Genomic DNA, 21,825 nt, shown 5'->3' with positions numbered 1-21,825 from the left:
AGGGCTCTGCGTGCTGTTTGCAGCTGTCCGAGGTTAAAAATAAATGAATCTTAAACTAAAAGGGATAAAGAAAAATCTCTGCAGGCAGAGACAGCTGTATCTCCACCCAGGATTGGCTGTGTTTCTTGTCCCATTCCTCGCCCATCCCTTGTTTGATTTCACTTGTACCCTGGGGTTCCTCCTGCCCCAGACAGGCAGACACTGGGCTCTGCTCTCCTACCCACAACATCCTCCAGAGCCAGCCAGCCTTGGCCTCCCCTGAAAGCAGCTGAAGTAAAATCTCACTGTTTGTTGTTTATTATTTTGTATTTCATAAAAAAACAACACAAAAACTGACTCTGCCTTGGCTGAGAACAGCTGCTGCACACAACTGTTCAGTGCAACTCCAGGGACATGATAATCACTGCTGTCAGTGTTGGAATAAAAAGGAAACCCGAGAGCTCTCTTCTGTAGTAGCAAAAGGACTGACACCACAAGTCACAGGAGGAGGGGAAAAAAGGTAAAAGTTTTTCTCAAAAATATAGCTCTGTGGTAAGAGAAAGGGATGGCTGGGTGTCAACAAGGGGAAAAGCAGTTTATGTTCTGGTCAAACTGCCTCCTCCAGTCCCATTCCATCTGGAGGGACTATAAACACATCTCTGGGCCTCAGCAGGACAGGAGGAGGCAGAAAAGTTACGCTGCTCTGCTCTAAAAGTCAGTTAAAAGAAGTTATAAATTACTATTTTGAAAAAAAGCTGGAATTTTCCAGGTGAGCTTCCTTTTTTTTCCTCTCTTCTGTTTGATCTTCACCCATAAATCTTTAATCACAGGAATGCGGTACCTTTGGGGACAGGAGTTAGAGAGTTAGGGATGGGGAGGAGAACAGCCTTACAGCTGAGCAGAGCATGGGCAGAGGCATCTGGTCCACTTCCAGGTGGCTACAACATCACCATCTAATCCCCACTGCTTTTGCAAGCTCCCTGTGGTCAGCAGGGACAGACAGACACTGCCAGAGGCCACTCATCTCTGCTGGTGACAGAGGTCAGCAACACCCAGGCTGGACATCCAGTTCTCAGCAGCTAAAGAGTTGAGGTCAGACACATCCAGAGAAGCCAGCACAGGGCTGCACGATATTCCTCACACTGCTCCACTCCCTGGCCCTCTGATCTAAGGCCAGGCTGGCTCAGTGAGCACTTAGAGACCACACTGTCTTCCCAAAACTGGCCCAGGAGTTCTGAATGTGGCCAAGGTTACGCCGCTCAGGGTACCAATGGCCAGTCCCCACAGGCCATGTACCTTCTCACAATCCTTCAGGCTCAGCTGCTTTCTTCTTCTAAAATGGAAAGGAGGAAAAATACATCAGTATCATTTGCACCACAGACATGAAGGACCCAGCAAAGCCACAGAGGCTTCCTGGATACATCCCTGTAGAGGTGGCAGCCACCACATGGAACACCCTATAGTCTCCCTCTGTGCCCCCTTCAAGCCCTTGGGATGGGATGCAGAAGCCTGCCAAGCCTCAGGAGCTCCAGCTTCCGCTGAGAATGAGATGAACAGACAGCTGGAGAGCAGCACTTAGACAGGACTAAGTCCTTTGCCACCAAAAGGATCCCTGGGTTTGACCTTTCCAGGGAAAGGAATCTCCTAGGGCAGCAATACAGGAACAAGCCCTTTGAGCCACCCTAATCCCAGCCAAAGATCGGGGTGTCTTAAGACTGGCCACAGTGAACTGCAGGCTCCCCAGGACTGCCAGCAAGGCCAGGACACGGCTCTGTTCGTTCTCCAGCTTGGCACACTGCTGGGATGAGCACCACAGCCCGGGGTCTGACACATACCTCCTTTTTCTTCTTCTTCTTGTGAACCTCAGCAGAGCCATCTGCTACAGGTGCCCCTTCCAAAGATGCCTTTTTGCTCTTCTTCTTTTCTTTCCCAGTCTTCTTTTCTAGGAATGGGAAAGAAAAGCCAACTAAGAGAGGGACTCTGGTATTGTCAGCCTCTGAGAGGGAGCACAGACTGGTAGGAGCACCTCCAGTAAGTTTTTGATCACATCCAAACTTGAGCAAGATTTCCAGAGCAGGAACTGGGTGAAGGCAGAGCTCTGCCACAGGCAGCTGCACCCAGGGATGTTTCCCTAATACCCCTGAGCCAGAGCAGCTTGATCCCACCATCTGTGCACACATGTAAGTGGAATTATGTAGAATTTCCTTCTTTCCACCTTCTGTTGCCCACCTGCTCCAAGGAACTGCTTCAGGGCTGGAGTAGGTGGGCACATGCCAGAAATGAGAGCCAGGGGAGCTGCTAACACAGGATGGACACAAGGTTCAGATCAGCACAACTGCTCCAAGAGGTTCCACTCATCCCTGTTTAACAGCTCACACAAGGGCCAATGGACAAGTCTGTCTCCTCCAAAAATAAGGGCTGCATTTCAGCAGAACAGAAATGCCCCAGCAGATGTGGCTCAGCCAATCCAGCTTCCCCCCTTTTTTTTAAAGCCTACGAGATCCAGCACAAAACCAGCTCTGATTTGCAAATACAGGCTGCACTGCAAAGAAAAAAATGGCCTTTGGAGTAGGGCAGAGAGCAGGGCACTACAGAACAACAAGCTGTACGAAGGTCACAAGTGACAGCACAAGAGGAAACGGCCTCAAGCTGAGCCAGAGGAAGTTTAGATTGAATATTAGGAAAAATTTCTTCACTGGACTAGGCAGCCCAGGGCAGTGGTGTGGTCACCAACCTTGGAGGCATTTACAAGACCGGCAGATATGGTACCTGGGGATGTGGTTGGACTCAATGAACTTAGAAGCCTTTTTCAAGCCACACGACTCTATGATTCCATGAGGGAAGCAGCCAAGCAGGAAGCCAATGGGAAAGTGGGTGCTACTTGCAAGGCCCTGCACCAGAGGGTGAATGTGCATCAGCTGCAAGAACCTATTGCAAACTAGGCCCCAAGTGTAGCATGCTTACTTTTAGGTGTTTTTTTCTTGTCCTTGCTGCCTGCCACCTTGTCCAGGTCACCATCTGCTTTCTTCTTTTTCTTTTTGGGTACTTCTTCATTAGTTTGCCCTTTCCGTTTCTTCTCCTTGGGCTGCCCCACAGCCCCATCCTCTCCCGTCAGCTTCCGCTTCTGAGATGTTTTCTGCTTCTTGTTCTCTTTGTCTTTGCTCTTGGGCGTTTTCACAGCCTTGTCTGCTGTGGAGGATGGTTTCTTTTTCTCCTTCTTTTCTTTTTTCTCCTTCTTCTTCTTCTTCTTCACCTCCAACCCCTCCACTGTCTGCACTGCAGGGACTCTGGCAGCAGTGGTGACCTCAGTTTCACTCCCTGAGCTTGGCTGCTGTGACTCTGGGACAGACAGCAGGGCATGTGATGACGCTGGGGTCACTTGCACCCCTTTTGCCCCAATATTGCTCTCTTTCACTGCCACGGTTTTCTTCAGTGGCGAAGCTTTGAGGCTGGCATGACCTGGCTCTGTTTTTCCTGCCACCTTCTCTTGGTTGGAGGCTTCTGTAGCTTCCTGCCCTGAATGGGGGTTGTTTTCTGCAGAAACAGACAAGAGAGAGAAGACAACTCAGGGAACATTCATTACACAGACTAGTCACAGGAGAATGGAAATATGCATTTGAAGAGGAGCATCCAGTTCTTCTCCCAGAAAAAAAGCTAAACTTGTTGGCATCTACAGCAGTCAGAGAAAGATGCCTCAGCCTGAAGTGGTGACAACAGCCACAACAGTTGGCTGTTTGACAAGATGGGTGAGCATAGATAGAGCAGTCCTTCCCCAGGACACCATCCCCAGTAAGTTGTGGACTTCCCAGGGTGGTGGAGGTTTCCACACTGTCACGTGTCATCACCACCACTGGCCAATCCCAGAGCCCCTGAGCCCTCTTGAGCCCATAAACAGATGGTTCTGATCTCCTCAGCAGCCCTATGCACAATTTCATGATGTGCCCAAGGGACCAACAGACCCACGTGAGTTTCTAGTGTGGGTCAGAGTTCATCTGAAAGTGGCAGGGTCACAACCAGAGCAGAAGCAGCTTCCAGCTCCAACTCTTACCATTTGCCAACAAACAAGGAAAATGGTGGTACATTTTGTTTCTCCACAGGTCTTCTCATTTGCTTCCCCTCCTCTGCTCTCCAGACATGCAGCAGAGCCCACACAGCCCAAGGGGAGGCTTGAATACCAGCACTGTGCAGCAGATGTTCTTCAGGCAGTGTTTGAACCTTCCACAGAAGCCAGCAATGCACTGTGCACTGGCTCCAGGGAGAGCCCTACCTGCTCCTGTTAATTACTGTGGCTAAAGCACATCCTGGAAGAGGCAAAGGCACTGAGCCTTGGAGGCAGCCAGCACAAGCAGGGTGTTCAGGGAGAAGGCTGTGCTGTGGCCAGGGAAGCCAGCAGACGGCAGCAGCACTCCATGCTGTGGCTCTGTGGTAGAGACACACTGGGAACGGGGCTCGTCCCAGTGACATCCTCCTCAGTGTCACCCTTTTGTGCCAGCATGGCTTTGCTCCTGGGCCAAGCAAATTCCCAACCTTGCCGAAGAAGACCCACCTGCTTTGTGGTTTGCAGCCACCTGGTTGTCATCTGTGTCGGAGTCACTGCTGTCACTGCTTGAGCTGTCGGCTGGGGCTGCTTTCAGGGAGCCCTTGGCGAGGGAGTTTGCAGCACTCCCAGCTGCCTTCCCTGGCCCCGCTTCACCTCCAGGCTGGGGGGGAACCGTCTTTGGTGCCTGGGGTGTTACTGGGGTCTTGGAGAGGACTGGGTAGCCTGTGAGGAGGGACTGAAACAGCACAGACACTGAGGAGCCACGGCAGGGCAGCCTCCCACACACCAGACAGGCAGCTCTGTCTCTGCCGCTATTGTCCTCAAAATCCAAGTGAAGGGCCCACCTTTGGCCACCTGTGGAGCCTGCTGTGAGAGCCCAGGGCTACCAGGAGAGGGGCCAGCACCGACAGACACCAGCTGAGCTGACAGCCTCGAGAGCTGGCGGCCAGAGGCGCTCCTTTGTTCTCGCCCAGCAAGGCAGGCTTGGGGGAGGCTCCTGGCCATCAGCGTGCGCCCACGCACAGTTAATGCACTGCAGATGTACTGCACGCCCTGCACGTTACTTACAAAGGGAATCTCACGTCTTGGACGTGGGTTAAGTTACAAACTAAAGTGGGGGAAAAAAAATCCCTGCTGCTCTTGGCACTGTGCGCCAGTTCTCCTGGTTTAACCCTTGCAAGGTACCACGTCCTCCTGTCTCTTCTCCCAGGGAAGGCACCATGAATGCTGGACCCAAGGCCTGGCTGCCCAGGGAAGCATTCCAGGTTCAAAAGCTTCTCTCTCTCTGCCCCCACCAAAAGGTCTTGCTCACACCACTGCACTGGGGAACCCCCATTTCTCTCCTGGCAAATCCACCCAGCACCTTGTCTGCTATGGTTGAGAACTGAGTCTCTCTCAGTCCTACTTAGGAGCCAGCTGCAAGACCTGAGAGGATCCAGACTGCTCAGGTACCATACCTGTGATGCTGCATCCTCCTCCTCCTCACTGGACTCCGAGGAGGAGCTGTGGGCTGTCTGGGCTCCTCCTGGTTTCTGCAGGGAGCCTGCTGGAAGAGCAGAGTTCCTCCTGTTAAACCACTGCTGCCTGGGGCTGAGCTCACCTCCCCAGCACAAGCACTGCCACCAGAAGGCTGCCAGCCTCCAAAGGAAGGGGAGTGCTCTGCCAGGCTGGAGAGGAGGCACCCGTCTCCAACCACTGCACACCTCCCATGGAGTACCAAAAGGCTGACCCCACCCTGGTAGCACCGAGAGCATCTTCTGGGGAGAACTGACCAGGTTTGGGGGGCTGCTTGGGTGCCTCCTCCGCGTCGCTGTCAGAGGAACTGCTGCTGTCTGAGGTGTCCTCTGCCTGGGTGGGTGGCATGGGCTTGCTTGGGTGGGTGTCCTGTGCTGGCTGCAGGACTGGCTTCCTTGCCTTGGCAGTGGAACTTCCTGGGGCGGCAGTGTTGGCTGGAGGAGCTTTTCCCACAGGAACCGTTTGCTTTTGGCTAGAAGCAGCGGGGACCTAGGGAGAGGGAGATGAAATAGATCTGGAAGGAGGAATAACTAACTGCATGAACTATAAGCAGCAGCCCAGAGTAGATGGGCTTGGTCCACCTTGGCCCTTCTTCAGCTGTACTGCTCCAGTTCATGTCACAGTCAGCCCAAGAACCTCTCAGAAGGCCCAGCTGGTCCCAGCCCACAAGGGAAGCAGGCAGCTGTGGTCAAGCAGACAACTGCTATCACAAAAGAATAAACCAGCCAGCCAGCTGGGAGCCAGGAACAGAAAAGGTACCAGGACTAGCCTTTGCTCCTCTGCCTCATCTCATGGGATAATAATCGTGGTTAGGATAGAGCAAGCCCCTCTCTCCCTGCTTCATGAACACATCCCTCAGCTGGGGACATGGCACCAGCCCCAGACCCCAGCAGATGCATCTTCTCCCTCTCACCAGGAAAGCTCCCCACCTTAGTCTCCTCCATCATTACCTTTCCTGCCAGCACGTTGTGCTCTGAGGCATCACTGCTCGAGCTCTCAGACACTCTGCTGGCTGCAGGGACAGCAGGAGTTTTTGTCCTCTTCCCTGAAGGCAGGGTGGCATTTGCCTTTGCAGCCACCATGCTCGAAACCGCAGTTACTTTGACGTTCTGCTGGGACAGACCCTTAAAGAGATGAGAGAGAAAATCAGGACAGAGCAAACTTGGAGGAAAAAGATACAGAGGCATACACCAATCCAGCACAAACTCCTGAGCCCTTCCATCATTTTCAGCGCAGCACCAAGACTTGTGTTTTTTAATTCTCTCCTTTGCAGACCAGCTCTATCTCCCATGAGCCTCTGAGCAAGGCCTCTGGCACAACCAGGAGCAGAAATAAGGGCCAGCACCCTGAGAGTGCCAAAAGCATTAGCTCAGTGCCCCAAAGGCACCTACCCTGAGGGCAGGCAGGGGAAATGTGCTTTGCTTGCAGGCTGTGAATCCCTACCCACTGCAGCACCAGCACTGTAAGACTGCAGTTGTAAACCTTTGCAGAGCAGGCACTTGGACTCCAGGATGTCTTCTACACTCTAATAATCACACACCAAGAGTTAATTGGCAACAGAGATAAACAAAGACACTGACCACAGGGAAAATCTGCCTCCGGATCCACAAGGCAAGAACAGATTAGGGGTCAAATTAACAAGAGCAATTTTGTTACCTCACATTTGAAACCTCCCATCAACCTTGAAATAAAGAAGGGTTAAAAATAGAAAGGCCAGAGGCATGGAAATCTGTCACTGAGGACAGGTCCATGACACAAATGCCAGCAGAGGAGAGAGCAGGAGCCACGAAGAAGCACTCAGCCTCCTGGTTTGTGTTACTGACAAGGCTACGTGAGCAGCTCTCCCCCTCCAGATCTCTGACAAGCTGGGCCTTTGTGGGCTGACATTTCCCTCACACAACATCTGGCCTTTGGAAGGGAAAAGGCCCCGCTCTGCCGTGCAGAGCTGCCAGCCCAACGTGAGCTCTCAGCCTTCTCACACAAAGCTCAAGTTACAGCAACTGCATTATTTTATACAATCTCAGTAATATAAACATGCTTTACTCAAGGACTGCTCAGGATGGCTGCCTGCCCATCAGCTGGTGGGAGACAGCCTTTCTGCGGGCCACAGCCTTAGGCCAACACGGGGAAGGATTTCCTGAGTGCTCATAATGTCCCTCTCCCAGCAAAGGCATGTGTGGGATATGAAATGTGCTTGGGCTCAGAGCACCAGCCAAGCCTCCACTACGAGGAACAGTAGCTGTGTTCCTCAGTCAGTGGGTTTTTTAATGTGGTTTCTTGGGCTCAAACTGCAGCACAAGTGCAGACACCCCCAGGATAGCTTCACACCGAGGCAGCTCTGGCCCCAGGGAGTCAGCCACAGGACTGGCATGGAGACACAAGGAGATTCCAGTGCGAGAGCTGGGATCAGCTCCATGACACTCAGTGATGCTCTCAGCACAGATACAGGGTCACCTCTCTTCCCCAAGGCAGGGGCCTGGCTCCTCCAGCTGAAAGGCAGCAGGACCACTGTGCTACCCTTCAGGGCAGATCCTTCCATCCTCCCAAGGCTTGCAGAAAAGAAAACCAGAGAACCTCAGGGGTCTGGGAGGAACCAGGCGATGGGTTGCCTTGGAGCTACACAGCTCATGGAAAGACTCTTCCTGTAAGGATTTGGCTGCTTTTCCAGTCTAAATTCCTGGAGTAGAGCAGAGGGGACAGAGTCCCAGGGGAGGTCTGGGGTTGTGCGTCTACTCATGTTCCTGTCAAAGCACTCACACTCTCCATTGCTCTCACACACTGCAAGATTGCTGTGGCTGAGATGTGCACCTAGAGCTGGCGTCAGCCAGACCCACGGACACTGCCAAGAAAACCTGATCCAGCCAACAGGAGGCTTCTCTGCACTGCTCATCACCTCCACAATTACCACCTTCCAAGTCCTGAGTGTGCAGCACTAAAAGCCCACATAGCCAGTGGGTCAGTGGCTCCTCACCTGGGAAGGGGGGACTATTTCATCCTCTGAATCTGACTCCTCACTGGAATCATCACTGCTGTCCACAGCTGGAGGGGCTGTGGCTGGTGCTGCAGCCGGTGCCTTTTTCACATTTGTTGGTTGGGGCACAGAATTGGTTTTCACTGCAGGAAAAGCATAAGACATTGTCACTGTGAGAAAGAGTTGCTCTTTGTGGCTGTCCAGAACAGGAGCTGCTCCATGTGCAGGGGAGAGGAAGAAACCCATAAGGATGCAGGTGAGGGATCCTGGCTACTACCAGGAAACTTACCAGCTTGTGGAGGCTGTCTCTGTGCTGCAGGAGACTCCTCTTCGCTGTCAGACGAGTCACTGCTCCCACTTTCGGAGGCCTGGCTTTTCAAGGTGCTTACCACTGCTTTTTCAGGCTGCCCAGCTTTAGCAGCCTGGCTCAGGTTGGGAACAGGCTTGGGCTGTTCTGATAACCTCTTAACAAAAAACAAACACAGGCCCAGAAATGCAGTATTAGTACAGGTGTTGTTTAGGAGTTTAAGTGCAGTTTCAGCCCAGGTTGGGTTTTGTTTTACCCTAACAGAGTTACTAACACTCACACCATCCATGGTGTGTTACATGTGGGAGGGGCTTCAGTCCCTGCCTGGACTGAGCAGCTGTAGATACATCTCTCTGCATTTAGCAATTTCCTTCTGACAGAAACCCCAAGTGTGTTTTACATGAGCACACAGGCTAACAGTGCGTGTAAGCTCCTAACAGCAATTCCTTCTTGAGGCAGAGATGCTGGCTGGGCAGGAGCCTGAGAGCAGGACAAGCACTGCAACCCCAAGACTCCCACTCCAAGGAAGCCTCTCACTTAAGCACGACCTACAGCTCAGGGAATCAGTAGGAGTTGGGAAGCCTTGTGCCATAACACTTGCAAGATTCAGAGACAGAGCAGCTACAGCCTGGAGCTGCTAGAGAGCTCAGTGTAGACACAGGGCTGACACAAGGGTTTGGGAGGTGGGGCAAATAGAGAGTGCAACTCAACTTGGAAACTGATTTGTCAACAGGTCTAAGAATTTAGACATCTCCAGACAACAAAACACCTCTGACATTCACTTGGGCTGTGTCTTTCTGCAGCACCTGTCAACACTCAGATCTTCCAGGATAGACCACAAGCCACTTTCCCTGCTGTGTCAGCACTAGGAAGCCACAGTCACCTGTGCCTCAGATACACAACTGCCAGGTGAGACTCGCTCTCTTCCTGGCCCCTCTCCAAGGACTGCGGATCCCCCTCCTGCACACTGAAGGCTAGCAACAGCAGAGGGAGAGGCAGTGCTTGTGGATGATCTGGGAATTTCCTCCCCTGCAGATATTCCCCAGGCTGGCAGTGTTCTGCACCCGCTCATTTACTCCACTCATGGCTCATCTCCGGGCTGCTCTGCCAAAGAGTACATCGTGTTTGCCAGGGCAGGCAGGCCCTGTGCACCCTGCATGTGACACCAGCCTGCTCTGGCGCTCCATGAGAGATTCCTGCCTGGCTGCCCCACCCCTGCCATGCTGCCAATGCAGTGATACCCCCACAGCCTGCAGCAGAGAGCACCAGCTTAGCAGCCTTTTGGGAAGACCAATCCTACTGTGCGCTTCCTGGCACAGCCCTGCCACGGGCTGCCACTGGGGCACTGTTTATCATCTCCAAGCCAAACACTAAACAGACAACAGCATCTGCATGTTTATCCCATTACAGAACAGCTCTCCAAACGAGCCAAGCACATTTGACTCTGCTTAGAGAAACAGAAACCTCCACAAGTGCTTGGGGAGGGGGGACTGCAAACCTCACTTCTCTGTTTTGTTTTGATACCAGTGAGTCACAATCTCCAGGAGAGAGGCCAGCTTTGCAATGCTGAAGAGACACAAGTACTTGAAGCAGTCAGAAGAATTCACACACACTGCTCTGAATGTGCTAGCTCCTCTCTGCTAGGAAGAGAGGAGCTGTGCAAGGGAAGAGCTTACCAAGATCAGAGCCCACTGAGTTTTAAGCTCACTCAGTTTTAAGCCCTGCATAGCAACAGGTCTAGCTTCTCCCTCTATGTGGATGCACAGCACAGGGCTGCTCCATTTCCTAACTTAGCTATGGAGTGAGAAAGAGCTGCCATGCAGGGGCATCTTAACACAGAAAGAACGCAACAGCATCCACACAGAAACCACCATAAGGTTTACACAGCCTCAGATCTTCCTGGGAGGCCACCAAGGTCCATCCATCCACATCAGACGGATGACAGCCTCAGGTGGGATCTGGCCAACAGCACAGCTGAGTTACATCCAGGGAGCAGGTAACACAGGCAGAGAGCTTCTGACAGCTCGAGAGTCACAGGTACTGAAGTAACTCAGAGAGGAGGAAAATAACTCAAGAGGAAATAATTTTTCCTGCTCCTTCTCCAGCCCCCAAAGCAGGAGCTGCCTGTGGCTCAGTGAGTGTGATGACTCAGCTCCGCACAACCCATCTGCCACTCGCTGGGTCCATTTGCATCCTGCAGCGCTGCATGACAAGAGGGGGAACAACACTGAGCCACGTGCGCCCAGCACGTTGTAAAATCACACTCCAGCACTGCCCGTGTGCCTCGGGAACACCGCCCTGTATGGACTGGGACCAGTGTCTCAGCTGGGTCATGGCCCAACAAAGGGACAACTGCCACCTGCACAGCAGGGGGAACAGGGTTCAAGGAGGGAAAGAGACCCTCAGTCTCTTGGGAGATTCGGCCTCTCCCCACAGGGCCTGCATTCCAAGATAAAAAGTTGCTGGCACAACTTTTGTCAGCACAACCCACACGGGTTTTCCTGGGATGCTCAAGGAAGACACGGGTTCCCAACACACGGCTGCACGTGCATCTCACACCCACTCCTTGTAAACAGAAGCCAAAGCCTGTCTACAGAGGGCTCAGGTGGCACCTTTGGCTCAAAACACTCAGGAAAGAAGCAGCAGAGCAAAATTAGCAGTTCCAGAAGAAAAGTAGCTCACAGCGTCTTTAAGGTCAGACTGTCCCCCATCACCATCCTTTCCCCCCAAAATATGCGAACACCTTGTCAACTTCTTTAACTAAATATTCCTGAGTCTTCACGGGTAAACATACCAATTAAGCAGTTCAATTTAGGCATGATGTTCATTTTAATTGTGCTAATCCACCCCCACAGGGAAAGATGAAGCAGCTTCCAACGCTCAGTATCTCTTTGGATCTTGCACAGAAGCCAGAGGAAGTTGCAGGATACAGTAAGTCAGTGGTTAGCATATGCCCAAGTAGCAGATGGTGAGGGATGAGCTAAGAAGAGTTTGACTGGGAGGACAGGACTGTGGACACAGCTAAGCCCAATGGTTTATCTTCAGGCTTCACTCGTGGTCTCTGCCTGTAGGCTACTAACATGGGAAGGAACAGCCTGCTTGGCAAAAATAGAGCTCCCTTGATGACAAGCTCTTCCTTGCTGACTCTGGCTGTCGAGGGGTAAATGTCAGCTTGCAAGAGGGAAGATGCTGAAGTGGTTAAATCAGCAGGTAAAACTTGCTGTTGCCAGCTTCACAGAATCAACACTGTAGGACACAAACCTACTCCAGCACAAAAATCCTGCTAAAATGGACAAATCTTGATGGTTTTACAGTGGGACCTCATGGCACAGCTATCAAATAGCTGCTCCTGTCACCTAGAGCTGAATCCTCACATATAATCAATCATGCAGGAAGAGAGCAGCACAGAGCCAACTGTTAGAGAAGCGTCCCCCTCCACCCACCTTAGCAGACCAAGGCTATGAAGACAAAAATGCAGAGCCTCGCTGGCTCCTGCCTGTCAATAGTGAAAGGACATGTTGACAAAGAGGCTCCCTGCAAGGACACGTGAGGCTCTACCCCCAGCTTCCCTTCCTCCCTTGCAGACAGTAAGGCTGCAGCTCCAAAGGGCTGCTTTCAGGGCACTTTCTGAAGTGTCCTGCAGCTCAGACTTGTGGCAGAAAGTCTCAATACAATGTGCCTAGGGATGCACTCAGGAAGGGATTTGCATCCCTTTCAGTTTGGCCACCAGAGTCCAGTGTGAACTCCCAGTCCTTCTCCTTTGGTTAGAGAACTCTAACCAAACCCTCACAGGAAAGCCAAGACCAAGCTACCTGTGACCCTGCACACAAGGCCACTCCAGAAGGGCAGGGCATGAGTGGACAGCTGGTACCAAACCATTTGCCTCCCACCTCCTCTGGTACGGCTGTGTGAGAAGAGTGAGGCTGTACTTGCTTCCAAATAGAAAGATCTTCCTCTCCAAGGGACTGAGAAACAAGGTAACTCCTGGTGTTTCAAGGAGATCAGTAGCAGCATTTAAGGGATAAACATTAGTCTTGCATATCCCATCCCTTAGCACTGGGCTGAATGCGGCACCTACCTTCTGGCTGATGGGCACAGGGAGATCCTCCTCTTCACTGGCTGACGAGGCAGTGCTCTCCACTGGCTTTACACTTTCAGCAGGCTTCGTGGGAGCACCAGTCCTTCCCAGGGAGGTTTTAGCCTGCTTTGGCACTGCTGGTTTGGGTGCTGTCTTCCCTTGGGACAGTGGGAGTGTTTTTGCTGGAGCTGCTTTGATGGACAGCGATGCTGCTGGTGTACGTTTTGCTGGGGATGGGATGGCCTGGGAGGATTTTGGAGGCGACTTTGTCTGGACAAGACATGAACAGAGTGAAACAAGGCAAATCCCACAGCAGCATAATTCATTTGCTCAGACTGTAATCAAGGGAAGACATTTCAGAGCCCCCCAGGAAAGGCAAACCCAGAAGGAAGATTAGTGACTGGCAGGACACAAGGAATTCTTTCATCTAGCTGTGTGGGGATGGTCTCCCAAGATGAGAAGGCAAGACCAGGCATTCTTCATCAGCCTGCTGCTACTACCAGTCCCCTCCAGTGAGGTACAAGGCAGCACTTTGCACTCTCCACAGCAGGGAAGCCCAGCTGCACTACAGTTTGCCAAATTAGACACTATTTATTGCAATTTATACCTGAGAAGCAAATTCCACCACGATAATTTGCCTCTTCAGGTGGGAAAAGAAACGCTGGGGTTTTTTCTCATTTAAAAGTACTGATGGGTTTTTCAAAGAAAGGCACAATGGGTTGATTAAAGCTCAGAGCAAAGACATGGAGGTGCCTTTTAACACCTCACGCCTCCTTCCTCCCACCCCCAACATGACTTTGCTACACACTACACGCATTTACAAAATTTTCTTTTCACTGCGGTCCCTAGCCCTGACAGGCATGCAAGGAGAGAGGGGATCTCAGAGACACGCACTTGGGTTACTGATGGACGTTCTTCATCTTCACTGTCTGATGAGCTGCTGCTCTCTGATGTGTCATCAGGCTGTGCAGCCCCAGGAACTGTTGTGGATGCAGGTTTGGCCTGGTTTGCTGCCAGTGCTGTTTGTTTCACTGCATTCTTCTTAAGGGACACTGGAGCAGGAGGTGCACTTTTCACAGGTGCTGCATTAGACTGCACTGTTTTCACAGCTGGCTTGGCCTGGGAATGGGGGGAACAAAAGAATCAGGTAACACCTCGGAAGAAAATGGCTGAAAGCTCTAACTGCATGGAATCTGTTTTAAAGTGAGCTACCTTGCTAATTTTGACCAGGACACACTTGTTCAGACCCATGGGCTATGGAATATCTGAAGCAAGTCACTTTCTCCATGGACTGCCTGGCTATATCCATCAAATTGCATACTAATCACCTCCTAAAGATCCAAGGATCTCCCTCAGCTTCAGGCACTAGTAGAAACTGGAATAGAATGGTTGATGTCAGCAGGGGTCTCGGTCACACAGCACGTGCTCTGGTCTTGAGTTTGGGGATCTCACACACCCAGGTAAGGGGTGATGTCAAAATACAGCACTGCAGCATTTCCTCTCTCCTTCAAAAGAAGGGAAATGACTTCCTAGGGACAAAGACTCCATGTTGGAGAGGTTACCTGGATGGCCGGAGTTGCCAGCTCCTCCTCAGAGGATGTGTCCTCACTTGATTCCTCACTGCTGCTCTTGGCAGCCCCAGCCACCGGCTCTGAAACACAAGCGAGGAGAAGTCACGGCTGCTGCCTGCTCTGAGCCCCCAGAGCGTGATGCTAATGTGGCTTTTGATGTCAGGGAAACAAAACAAGCCACAGAGAGGGTTAAGGGGATTTGCAGGGAAGAGGACCTAGCCCTGCTGAAAACATCAATGGCCTGCTGGGAACAGCTTCTCCAGACAAATGCTGGCCCAGAAACACCACTCCTCGAGTGCAGGCAGAGATGGGAAATACTGCCTGGCCACACTCTGACCCTGTACGGTGCTGCCCAGCCACACACAGCTCCTTGCAGGGGCACCCAGCCTGGCTGGGCCTCTGCTGGAAAAGAGCCAAGAGAAGGATCATTTCCAGAACTTCAACGATCTATTTCTCACCCTCCTCCTCCAACACACAGAGACACACTTCAAAACATTTAAAGATTTCCCTGAAGACTTCAAATCCCAAAAGTAATCCCTTTGCAATTGGGAATAAAGAAACAACACTGTCGTGCCTTTCCATAAAGCTGAAAGTATCTGCAGCATTTGTACTGCATCTCCTCTGGACAGGCTACACGGTTACCCCCAACCCCTGGGTATGTGCTGGGTGCTGCCAGACATCTTAGCACAGGATCTGCTGCTTGAAATGGGAGCAAGCACGCTGGATTCATCCCACGGAGCTCCGGAGCTGGCTGCTTTGCAGTGTTCTAGCAGCCTCCCCAAGGAACAAGCATCACTCTGAGCTTTCCAGCGAGGAAGCTGAAAGGAACATGCTGAAGGCACGTCTCAGATCCAATCTGCTGCAGAGCTGGAGCTCACACACACCTACCCCACCCTGCAGGCTCCTTACCCGCTTTGGGGGCTGGGGCCTTCACAGTTGGTGTCTCCTCTTCCTCCTCGCTCTCAGATGAGGAGCTGCTGCTGCTGCTGGAACTTTCCGGTGCTTTGGTTGTTACTGGTGCTCTGCTTTGCCCTACTTTGGCCACAGCTGCTGTGGCATGTCCAGGCTTCCCAGAACTAGGCAGTTTCTCGTCCTTGGCCGGGGCTGGAGCTGCAGCTGAGGCACTGGGCTGCTGCTTGTTAGAGAGCACAGTTCTGTCGGCAGCAGGGAGCACCGCTGCTCTGCCTGCTGGGGCAGTAGGCTTGGGAGGAGAATGCAGGGAGTTGGCAGCTTTGCTACCCACCACAGCTGCTGTCACCTACAGGAAATAAAGGAAATTAGAAGGCTACACACAGATGAGGAGCTAAACTGGAGACAATGTACCCACAACAGCAATGTGGCAGCCAGGTAAGCCAGAGCTCTTTAAGGAAGTGTTCGGGGGACAGGTATCTAAGAAAAGGCTTATGGCAGCATAGGAGGGTCATTTAAATATGATTTCCACCCCAGGACACAATTCTACACATGCTGATGAATCTGGGACAGTCCTGGCCTCAGAGTACCAGCAGCCTTCAAGGCCAGGAGCATTGCCTTACCGTCACTGCACCTTTCCCAGGCGGAGCCTCCTCTTCTGATGAGGACTCATCTTCCTCACTGCTTTCTACATTCACTACTGAGTTCGTGGCCAGAGAAAGGCTGGCTGCTGCACAGGAGAGAGCCACACAACAGCTGTGTGAGTGTGTTTCTCACACCAACACAGTCTCTGGTTTGAAGGAGGGCCCCAGTAGCAGGACAGTGTCCCATCTCCACACCTGACCCAAGACCATCACCACTGCTGTCCCTGTGACAGGCAAGTGCTTTGCTTCTTCACCCCCTCCCTCTCCCAGCCACCAAGACAGAGAACCTCTCAAGATCTGCAGTTTTCCAAAGGCTGGTCTACAGCAGATCAGACTGAGCCAAAATATATCAGACAGGGTTTTTTGTTAGACTCCACAAGCCAACACCTCCTACATCAGCTGCACGGGAGACCTATCCCCACCTCAGACACAGGGCACTGGCTTTCCAGACCAACTAACAAGACCTTCCCTGATCCATGAAACAGGCCTGCCTTTGCTGGCCCAACACACACCTGGGACCAACTAGACGGTGTTCCACAGTGGGCAGCAAGAGGTTCCCAAAGCTTCATCCAAGCAACAACACCCATCCCTCCCCAATGAATAACAGGTTTTTTCTAGCTTCAGCAGACATCTGTGCTCCTCAGAAACTCCACACGAGAAGGGGGTGCTAAATTAGTTGTCCTATTTTTCTATGAGCACAAACGAATAGCCATCACTTTACAAACATTTTCTCTAGCCAAGCAAGCTGGGCTGCTCCTACACAAGTCTCCAGTCCTACTCTGTCAACTCCAGGAGATGAAAGGCTCCTACCATTTGCCGCTTCAGCCTTCTCTTTCTCATCTTCTTCCTTCTCTGAGCTCTCGGAGCTGCTCACGGGATCGGGAACTCTGATCTTTTCTGGGATGGCTGCCTCCTCATCACTCACCTTTCTTCTCCTGGAATTTGGTGGAGTTCTGAGAGAAGACAATGGGTATCAAAACGGGGAAAAAATATCTTGAACAAATTAGAATATAATTATTCATTCACTCTCAGATCAGGCTCCAGCCTAAGAATAGGCAGTGTCATTTCTCTACAGAGGAATCCCTAAGAGGGTGGGAGAAATAATTCTCTAACCTCCAAGGGACATCTCCAGTCCTCAGTAGACATCCAAGAGCAACATACTCCTGCAACACTCACAGGAGATACTGAACCTAGACCATTTTTCTGTGCCCTAGGCAGGCTCTTTCTCACTTTAGCAGAGAAATAAAAACATACACAGTCAGGCTGGTGCTCGATAGAAGGCATCCTCCAGAACAAATTCCATCTCCAGGAGGCAGCTACAGCCTCAAAGTAAGTGTAGCCTCAGGGTTAGGGCAGATATCCCCACAATACCAGGTCCTGGTATTCCACAGGGCCAGGAGAAGTCAATCTAAAGGGTACAAAAGCTATTTGAACTTGGGCTCTCAAGTCAAAAGGACAGGAAAGTCAGGTTGCAAAGAGGTTTAAGAAAGGAAGTGGCTGGACCTACGGAAGATGTGTTGGAAAAACAGGAGGAAGAGGCCACATAAGTATTAAACACTTAAGCTGCTCAATTGGGTTAAAACATTAAGCTGGAGAAAGATTTTCCTTCCAGGCTCTAAATCCTACCTGCACCAAAACAGATGATGTGGCTAAAGTTACCCACGTTTTCATGTGAGAATTAAAGACAACACCTTTGCTTTATTACAAGGGTAACACTGGGCACACACCGGTGTGATTCACACATGCAATACTTCTAAGCCCTGGGACACACAACTATCAGAAGCAAATATCCTCTCTTCTGGCCCAGTTTAGCTCATTTTATTAGTTCATCTGTTTTAAAAACAAGATTAGTTTAGTAATTTGACGAGTAAAGATTGTGCTTGGTGTCAGAATGTTCTGGCAGCACAGCTGCAACAGCAAGTTTTGTGCAAGCAGGCTGCACCAAAGGCGTGTTGGCTCTTAGAAAGTCCTGTAGCTACTCCAACAATCATTTTAATAAAGCAAAAGGGCAACCCACACAGGTAGGTCTGATCCTGCAACACCTTCCTGATCCAGTGGCTGCTGACAGCACAACACAGCCTGATATGAGAATCTGCTGTGAGTGACCAGGAGCTCAGGAATACTCTCTGAAGGGAAGAAATGGTGTCTGCTAGTGCTGTCCCTGTAGCATTCCAGAACATCCTGAGGGCTGCAGGGCTCAGGCTGCTCCCAGGGCTGAACTGGTCCAGCTTTCCCCTGCTCCAAAGGCACCCTTCCACCCCCTCTCTGCATCCTCCAAGAGTAAATGCAGCTCTGGAGGGAGGCCACTCCTGTAATGGCAAGTCTCAGCTTTAGGCTCACTCTGGAAGAGTTTCTGCAGGACAGCACCAAGGATGGCCTTGGTGAGAAGGGCAAGAGCCACAGGGTAGATTAAGGAAGGATATTTTTGGGCCAAAACACCTATGAAGCAACAGGAAGTGATAAAGGCAGCTCACTCACAGGAGCACTCCAGGATTAAGATAACTACTGGCCAACACACCTCTCCGAACATTTTGACTCCGAACCAGGCAGAACTCAGACAGACCAGGAATAACAAACGTCTTTGTGGGGCAGAACCATAAGAGAAGGGTGACACTGAAGAAAAAGGAATTAAGCCTAATGCAAATGCCTTGTTGCCCCTCAATTTTAAAAGCAACAGTGTCTGGAAAGGCTTGCTGCAGCAGGCAGGATAACCAGCCTGTGGGAAGGTCACCATCAGCACCCATGAGAGCAGTGAACTGTCAGAGGGAGGAACTGCAAATGTATTTCTACGCTGCTACATCCTCTAGATCCAGCCTTTCTCCTGCTCAGGGATGGAGGACAAGAGCAAGGCACAAGGCATCAAGCAGAAAACACCTTTGAAAAAACACTTCCCAAGGCTGCTGGCAAGGCCACGCTGAGGAGATCCTCACTCCAGTGCTCCCAGCTCCATGGATTCCCAGATAACCCAGCACTGAGGCTGCCACAGGCTTCTCTGCAGTGCTGCACTCCAACATCCAACCAAAGCGAGCACAGGCTGGGTGCAAATATCACAGATGGGAAGACTCCCTCCTGCAGACCTTCGAATGGGGGATAACGATGCAGGAAGGCGTTTGGAACATGTAAGGACTTGAAAGGACAGGCTGAAACCAAGAGATTTCCTCTGAGTCAGATCATCTGTGATCTGTGCCAAGGTTTAAGTCCCTGTAAGAGTTCTGGCATTTCAGCATCTGCTCAACTTCTCTGTTCTCGGGTCAATAATCCTGCAAAGCACGTGGCTTTAAAAAGAAAGTGAAACAGAACTGGGGAACAGATTTCTTGCAGTAAAGCATGACTCTGAGCTCCACAACACTCCAGCATCATCTGCCCAAAACTGAAGTAACAACTTATCTCCAAGCTCAGGAAATTTTAAACCAGCATATCCTGAACATCTGAAATGAATTGCTGTGAAACCAGAGGTTAGGAGAAAACTCTGCTGAGCACAGTTATCATCGGAAATCCTCCAACAACACGGAATTCCAGCAAATAAAAATCACACATGCCACGCAGCTTAGCCGTCAGCACAGTCTGGAACATATTTGATACTTATTCTCTCCTTTGACTTACTTTTCCCAGTGGGTAAAGATGTCCTCGAGAGAGGTCGAGAGGGAAGGGAGCAATTTCTGTGAAAGCAGAGTGAACACCAGTCAGGCACCGGCCCCGTTTCGGGATGTGACCACCAGACAGAAGTAGCGACCGCAGGGGCCCATCCAAGACTCCCCAGGAGAACGGGACCGTGTCTCCCTGCACACACCTTCCGGCGAATCCCTCCCACTCCCCGCCGCGCTGCACCCAGGGCCACGTGTTCCCCTGGAGACTTCTCCCGGAGCAGCACGTGTTCGGGGAGCAGCAGCCCCCAGTACGGGAGGCTCTTCCGGGCGGGCTGCCAGCCTTCTCCCCTCTCCCCGGCCGGCTCGGGGCCGGGACGCCCCGCGGCCACCAGGAGCACCCGCTGGGTGCAGGGACACCACGTGGGTCCAGCGTGGAGCTGCGGGCCGGCGTGCAGCCTCGGGCCCGCGGCGCGCCCGGCCCTCCCACGGCGCTCCCGGTGGTCGGTGAGGGCGCGAAGGGGGACCGGGCCCTGCGGCCCCGCCGAGGCCCGCGCTCCAAGACCGCCGCCCCCCCCCCCCCCCCCGCTGCCACCCCCGCGGCCGGGGCCCGGCCGCCCGTTACCTGCCCGCTCTGCGCCTGCAGCTCCCGGGCGGCCCGAGCGAAGCCGCCGCGGAGCAGGTGCTGGTGGATGAGGGCGAGCAGCTCCCGCCCGCCGCCGCCGTCGGCGGCCATGGCGCGGCCCGCGTGCCGCGCCGGAGATACGCCACTTCCGCTTCCGCCGCGCGGCCCCATGGGAAATGTAGTGCCGGGAGTCGCCGGGGGCAGCATGTGGGGGGACTCGGTGAGGAGGGGTTTGTCATCTCGTGGGGGTCTCTCACACCGCCACGGGGGGAAGAGAGGGAGAAAGAAGGAGGGGGTCACCCCATGGGGTCTCTCATGCCACCCCAGTGGCAGGCGGGAAGAATGCCGGGGCAGAGCGGGGTTCACCCCATGAGATTCTCTCACACCCCCTCGGCTGGGGATGGGGGACAAAGAAGAGCGGGGGTCACTTCACGGTGGTCCCGCATATCGCTCTGGCAGGGGATGGGGGAGAAAGGGAAAGGGGGTAGCCCCGTGGCGGCTCCCTACCCGGCCCTGGCGGGGGATGGAGGAGAAGGGAAAGCGGGGGGGGGGGGTCACCCCGTGGCCGGAGCGGGGCCCCTCACACCCCCTGGGCAGGAGACGGGGGCGAACAGCGAGCGGCGGGGAGGGGGAGGATGAGCCGCCCACCAGCGAGGGTGGCACAGCGGGGGTCGTTTCAGCGACACCATATGTAATTCTATATATTTCAGAACAGTTTTCCATAAGATTCATCCACAGCGCTCCGGAGCCGAGTCCTCAGAGCTGATTTAGTGCTGAGTGGACTTTGAGCTGTTTGTAGGAGCCGCTCTGGCATTTTTGGGGCTTAAACAAGCAAAGGGCCAGAGGGAAGAAGCTGCTCCTGATGCAGAGCAGCTGTTGGAGAGGGGCCTGTGACAGAGGGGCTGCCCCACTACCACCCCCCACCCCGCGCTGATACTTTCCAGGAAAAATCTGGCTCCCATCACTTTGGCAGGGGTTTATTTTTGGAAGGTTTAATAATGTCCGTGGTGCGCCTGTCGCTCATTCAAAATACAGACCCTTTATTTGTATTCATAGGCAGGATTAAATATAAAACTGGCCTGGCTCCAGCTGGCTCTTGCACCAAACGTCTTTGACACCAGCATCGTCCAAGGCTGTAAAGTCCAGGTGGCAGTTTTACAGCTCCTGTAAATGAATCGCAGACCTGGACAGCCCTTTCTGGGTCTGATCTTCCTCTGCCCAAGTGGTCACTGCAGCCTCATGTAAATGTGGCCACAGCACACACCACGATGGGGTGGCTGGGCCATGATGCTGTCCCAGCACCACTGTGGCTGCTCTGAGGTGACCTGAGGCACAAGTCTCAGCTGGTGGCCTGGTTGGGGGCCTGGTTCTCCTACCTGGAGAGAAAAAGCCAGATGGAAGCATCCCAGGGCAGAGAGCAGAGAAGGGTGTCCCCTGGGGAGGCTGTGGACGGGGCTGAGTGGACAGAGGCAGCCTGGGGATGCTGTTCATGGCCTCTGAAAGTGAGTTTGGGTGGAGATTGAGCCCCCAGAGTCCAGAAAGGGCTCTCTCTGCTGCAGGGATCTGGATGAACAGCTTTGGACCTACTTTGACATGGTCTGGA

The 21,825-nt window shown here is 52.6% G+C and overlaps 1 protein-coding gene across 3 annotated transcripts; it reads right to left on the bottom strand.

Annotated features, from left to right (window-relative positions):
* Positions 1-281: 281 nt before the first annotated feature.
* Positions 282-20,362, bottom strand: LOC121657810 (nucleolar and coiled-body phosphoprotein 1-like). Of its 3 annotated transcripts, XM_042013929.1 has the most exons (18): positions 20,223-20,362; positions 19,617-19,672; positions 16,824-16,966; positions 15,993-16,099; positions 15,370-15,718; positions 14,452-14,540; positions 13,784-14,008; positions 12,890-13,159; positions 8,794-8,968; positions 8,505-8,647; positions 6,484-6,657; positions 5,791-6,022; positions 5,476-5,564; positions 4,526-4,754; positions 2,944-3,513; positions 1,815-1,921; positions 1,276-1,312; positions 282-820 (listed from the first exon to the last, which is right to left on the bottom strand). In XM_042013929.1, the coding sequence occupies exons 1-17, from the start codon at positions 20,331-20,333 to the stop codon at positions 1,280-1,282; spliced, it is 3,102 nt and encodes a 1,033-aa protein (XP_041869863.1). In that variant the 5' UTR covers positions 20,334-20,362; the 3' UTR covers positions 282-820; positions 1,276-1,279. The 3 variants fall into 3 exon arrangements, with proteins under 3 accessions (XP_041869863.1, XP_041869862.1, XP_041869864.1); XM_042013928.1 differs by having other exon boundaries at positions 282-1,312; XM_042013930.1 differs by having other exon boundaries at positions 282-1,312; positions 5,476-5,561.
* Positions 20,363-21,825: the final 1,463 nt, after the last annotated feature.

This window comes from Corvus kubaryi, unplaced genomic scaffold, assembly GCF_017639235.1.
Source record: "Corvus kubaryi isolate FWS band 111438036 unplaced genomic scaffold, C.kubaryi_AGA036_p1.0 split1-37374, whole genome shotgun sequence".
NCBI lineage: Eukaryota > Metazoa > Chordata > Aves > Passeriformes > Corvidae > Corvus > Corvus kubaryi.
Note: the sequence above shows the minus strand (reverse complement) of the source record. Positions and strands in the feature narration are given on the sequence as shown.

Bases quoted from the DNA above. Each gene is read 5' to 3' on its own strand.
- LOC121657810 (XM_042013928.1), bottom strand. From the start codon at position 20,333: ATGGCCGCCGACGGCGGCGGCGGGCGGGAGCTGCTCGCCCTCATCCAC. The intron at 16,967-19,616 runs GTAAGTCAAAGG...GTCTTCTCTCAG, and splicing joins ATCTTTACCCACTGGGAAAA to AACTCCACCAAATTCCAGGA. The intron at 15,719-15,992 runs GTAAGGCAATGC...TATTTCCTGTAG, and splicing joins CTGGGAAAGGTGCAGTGACG to GTGACAGCAGCTGTGGTGGG.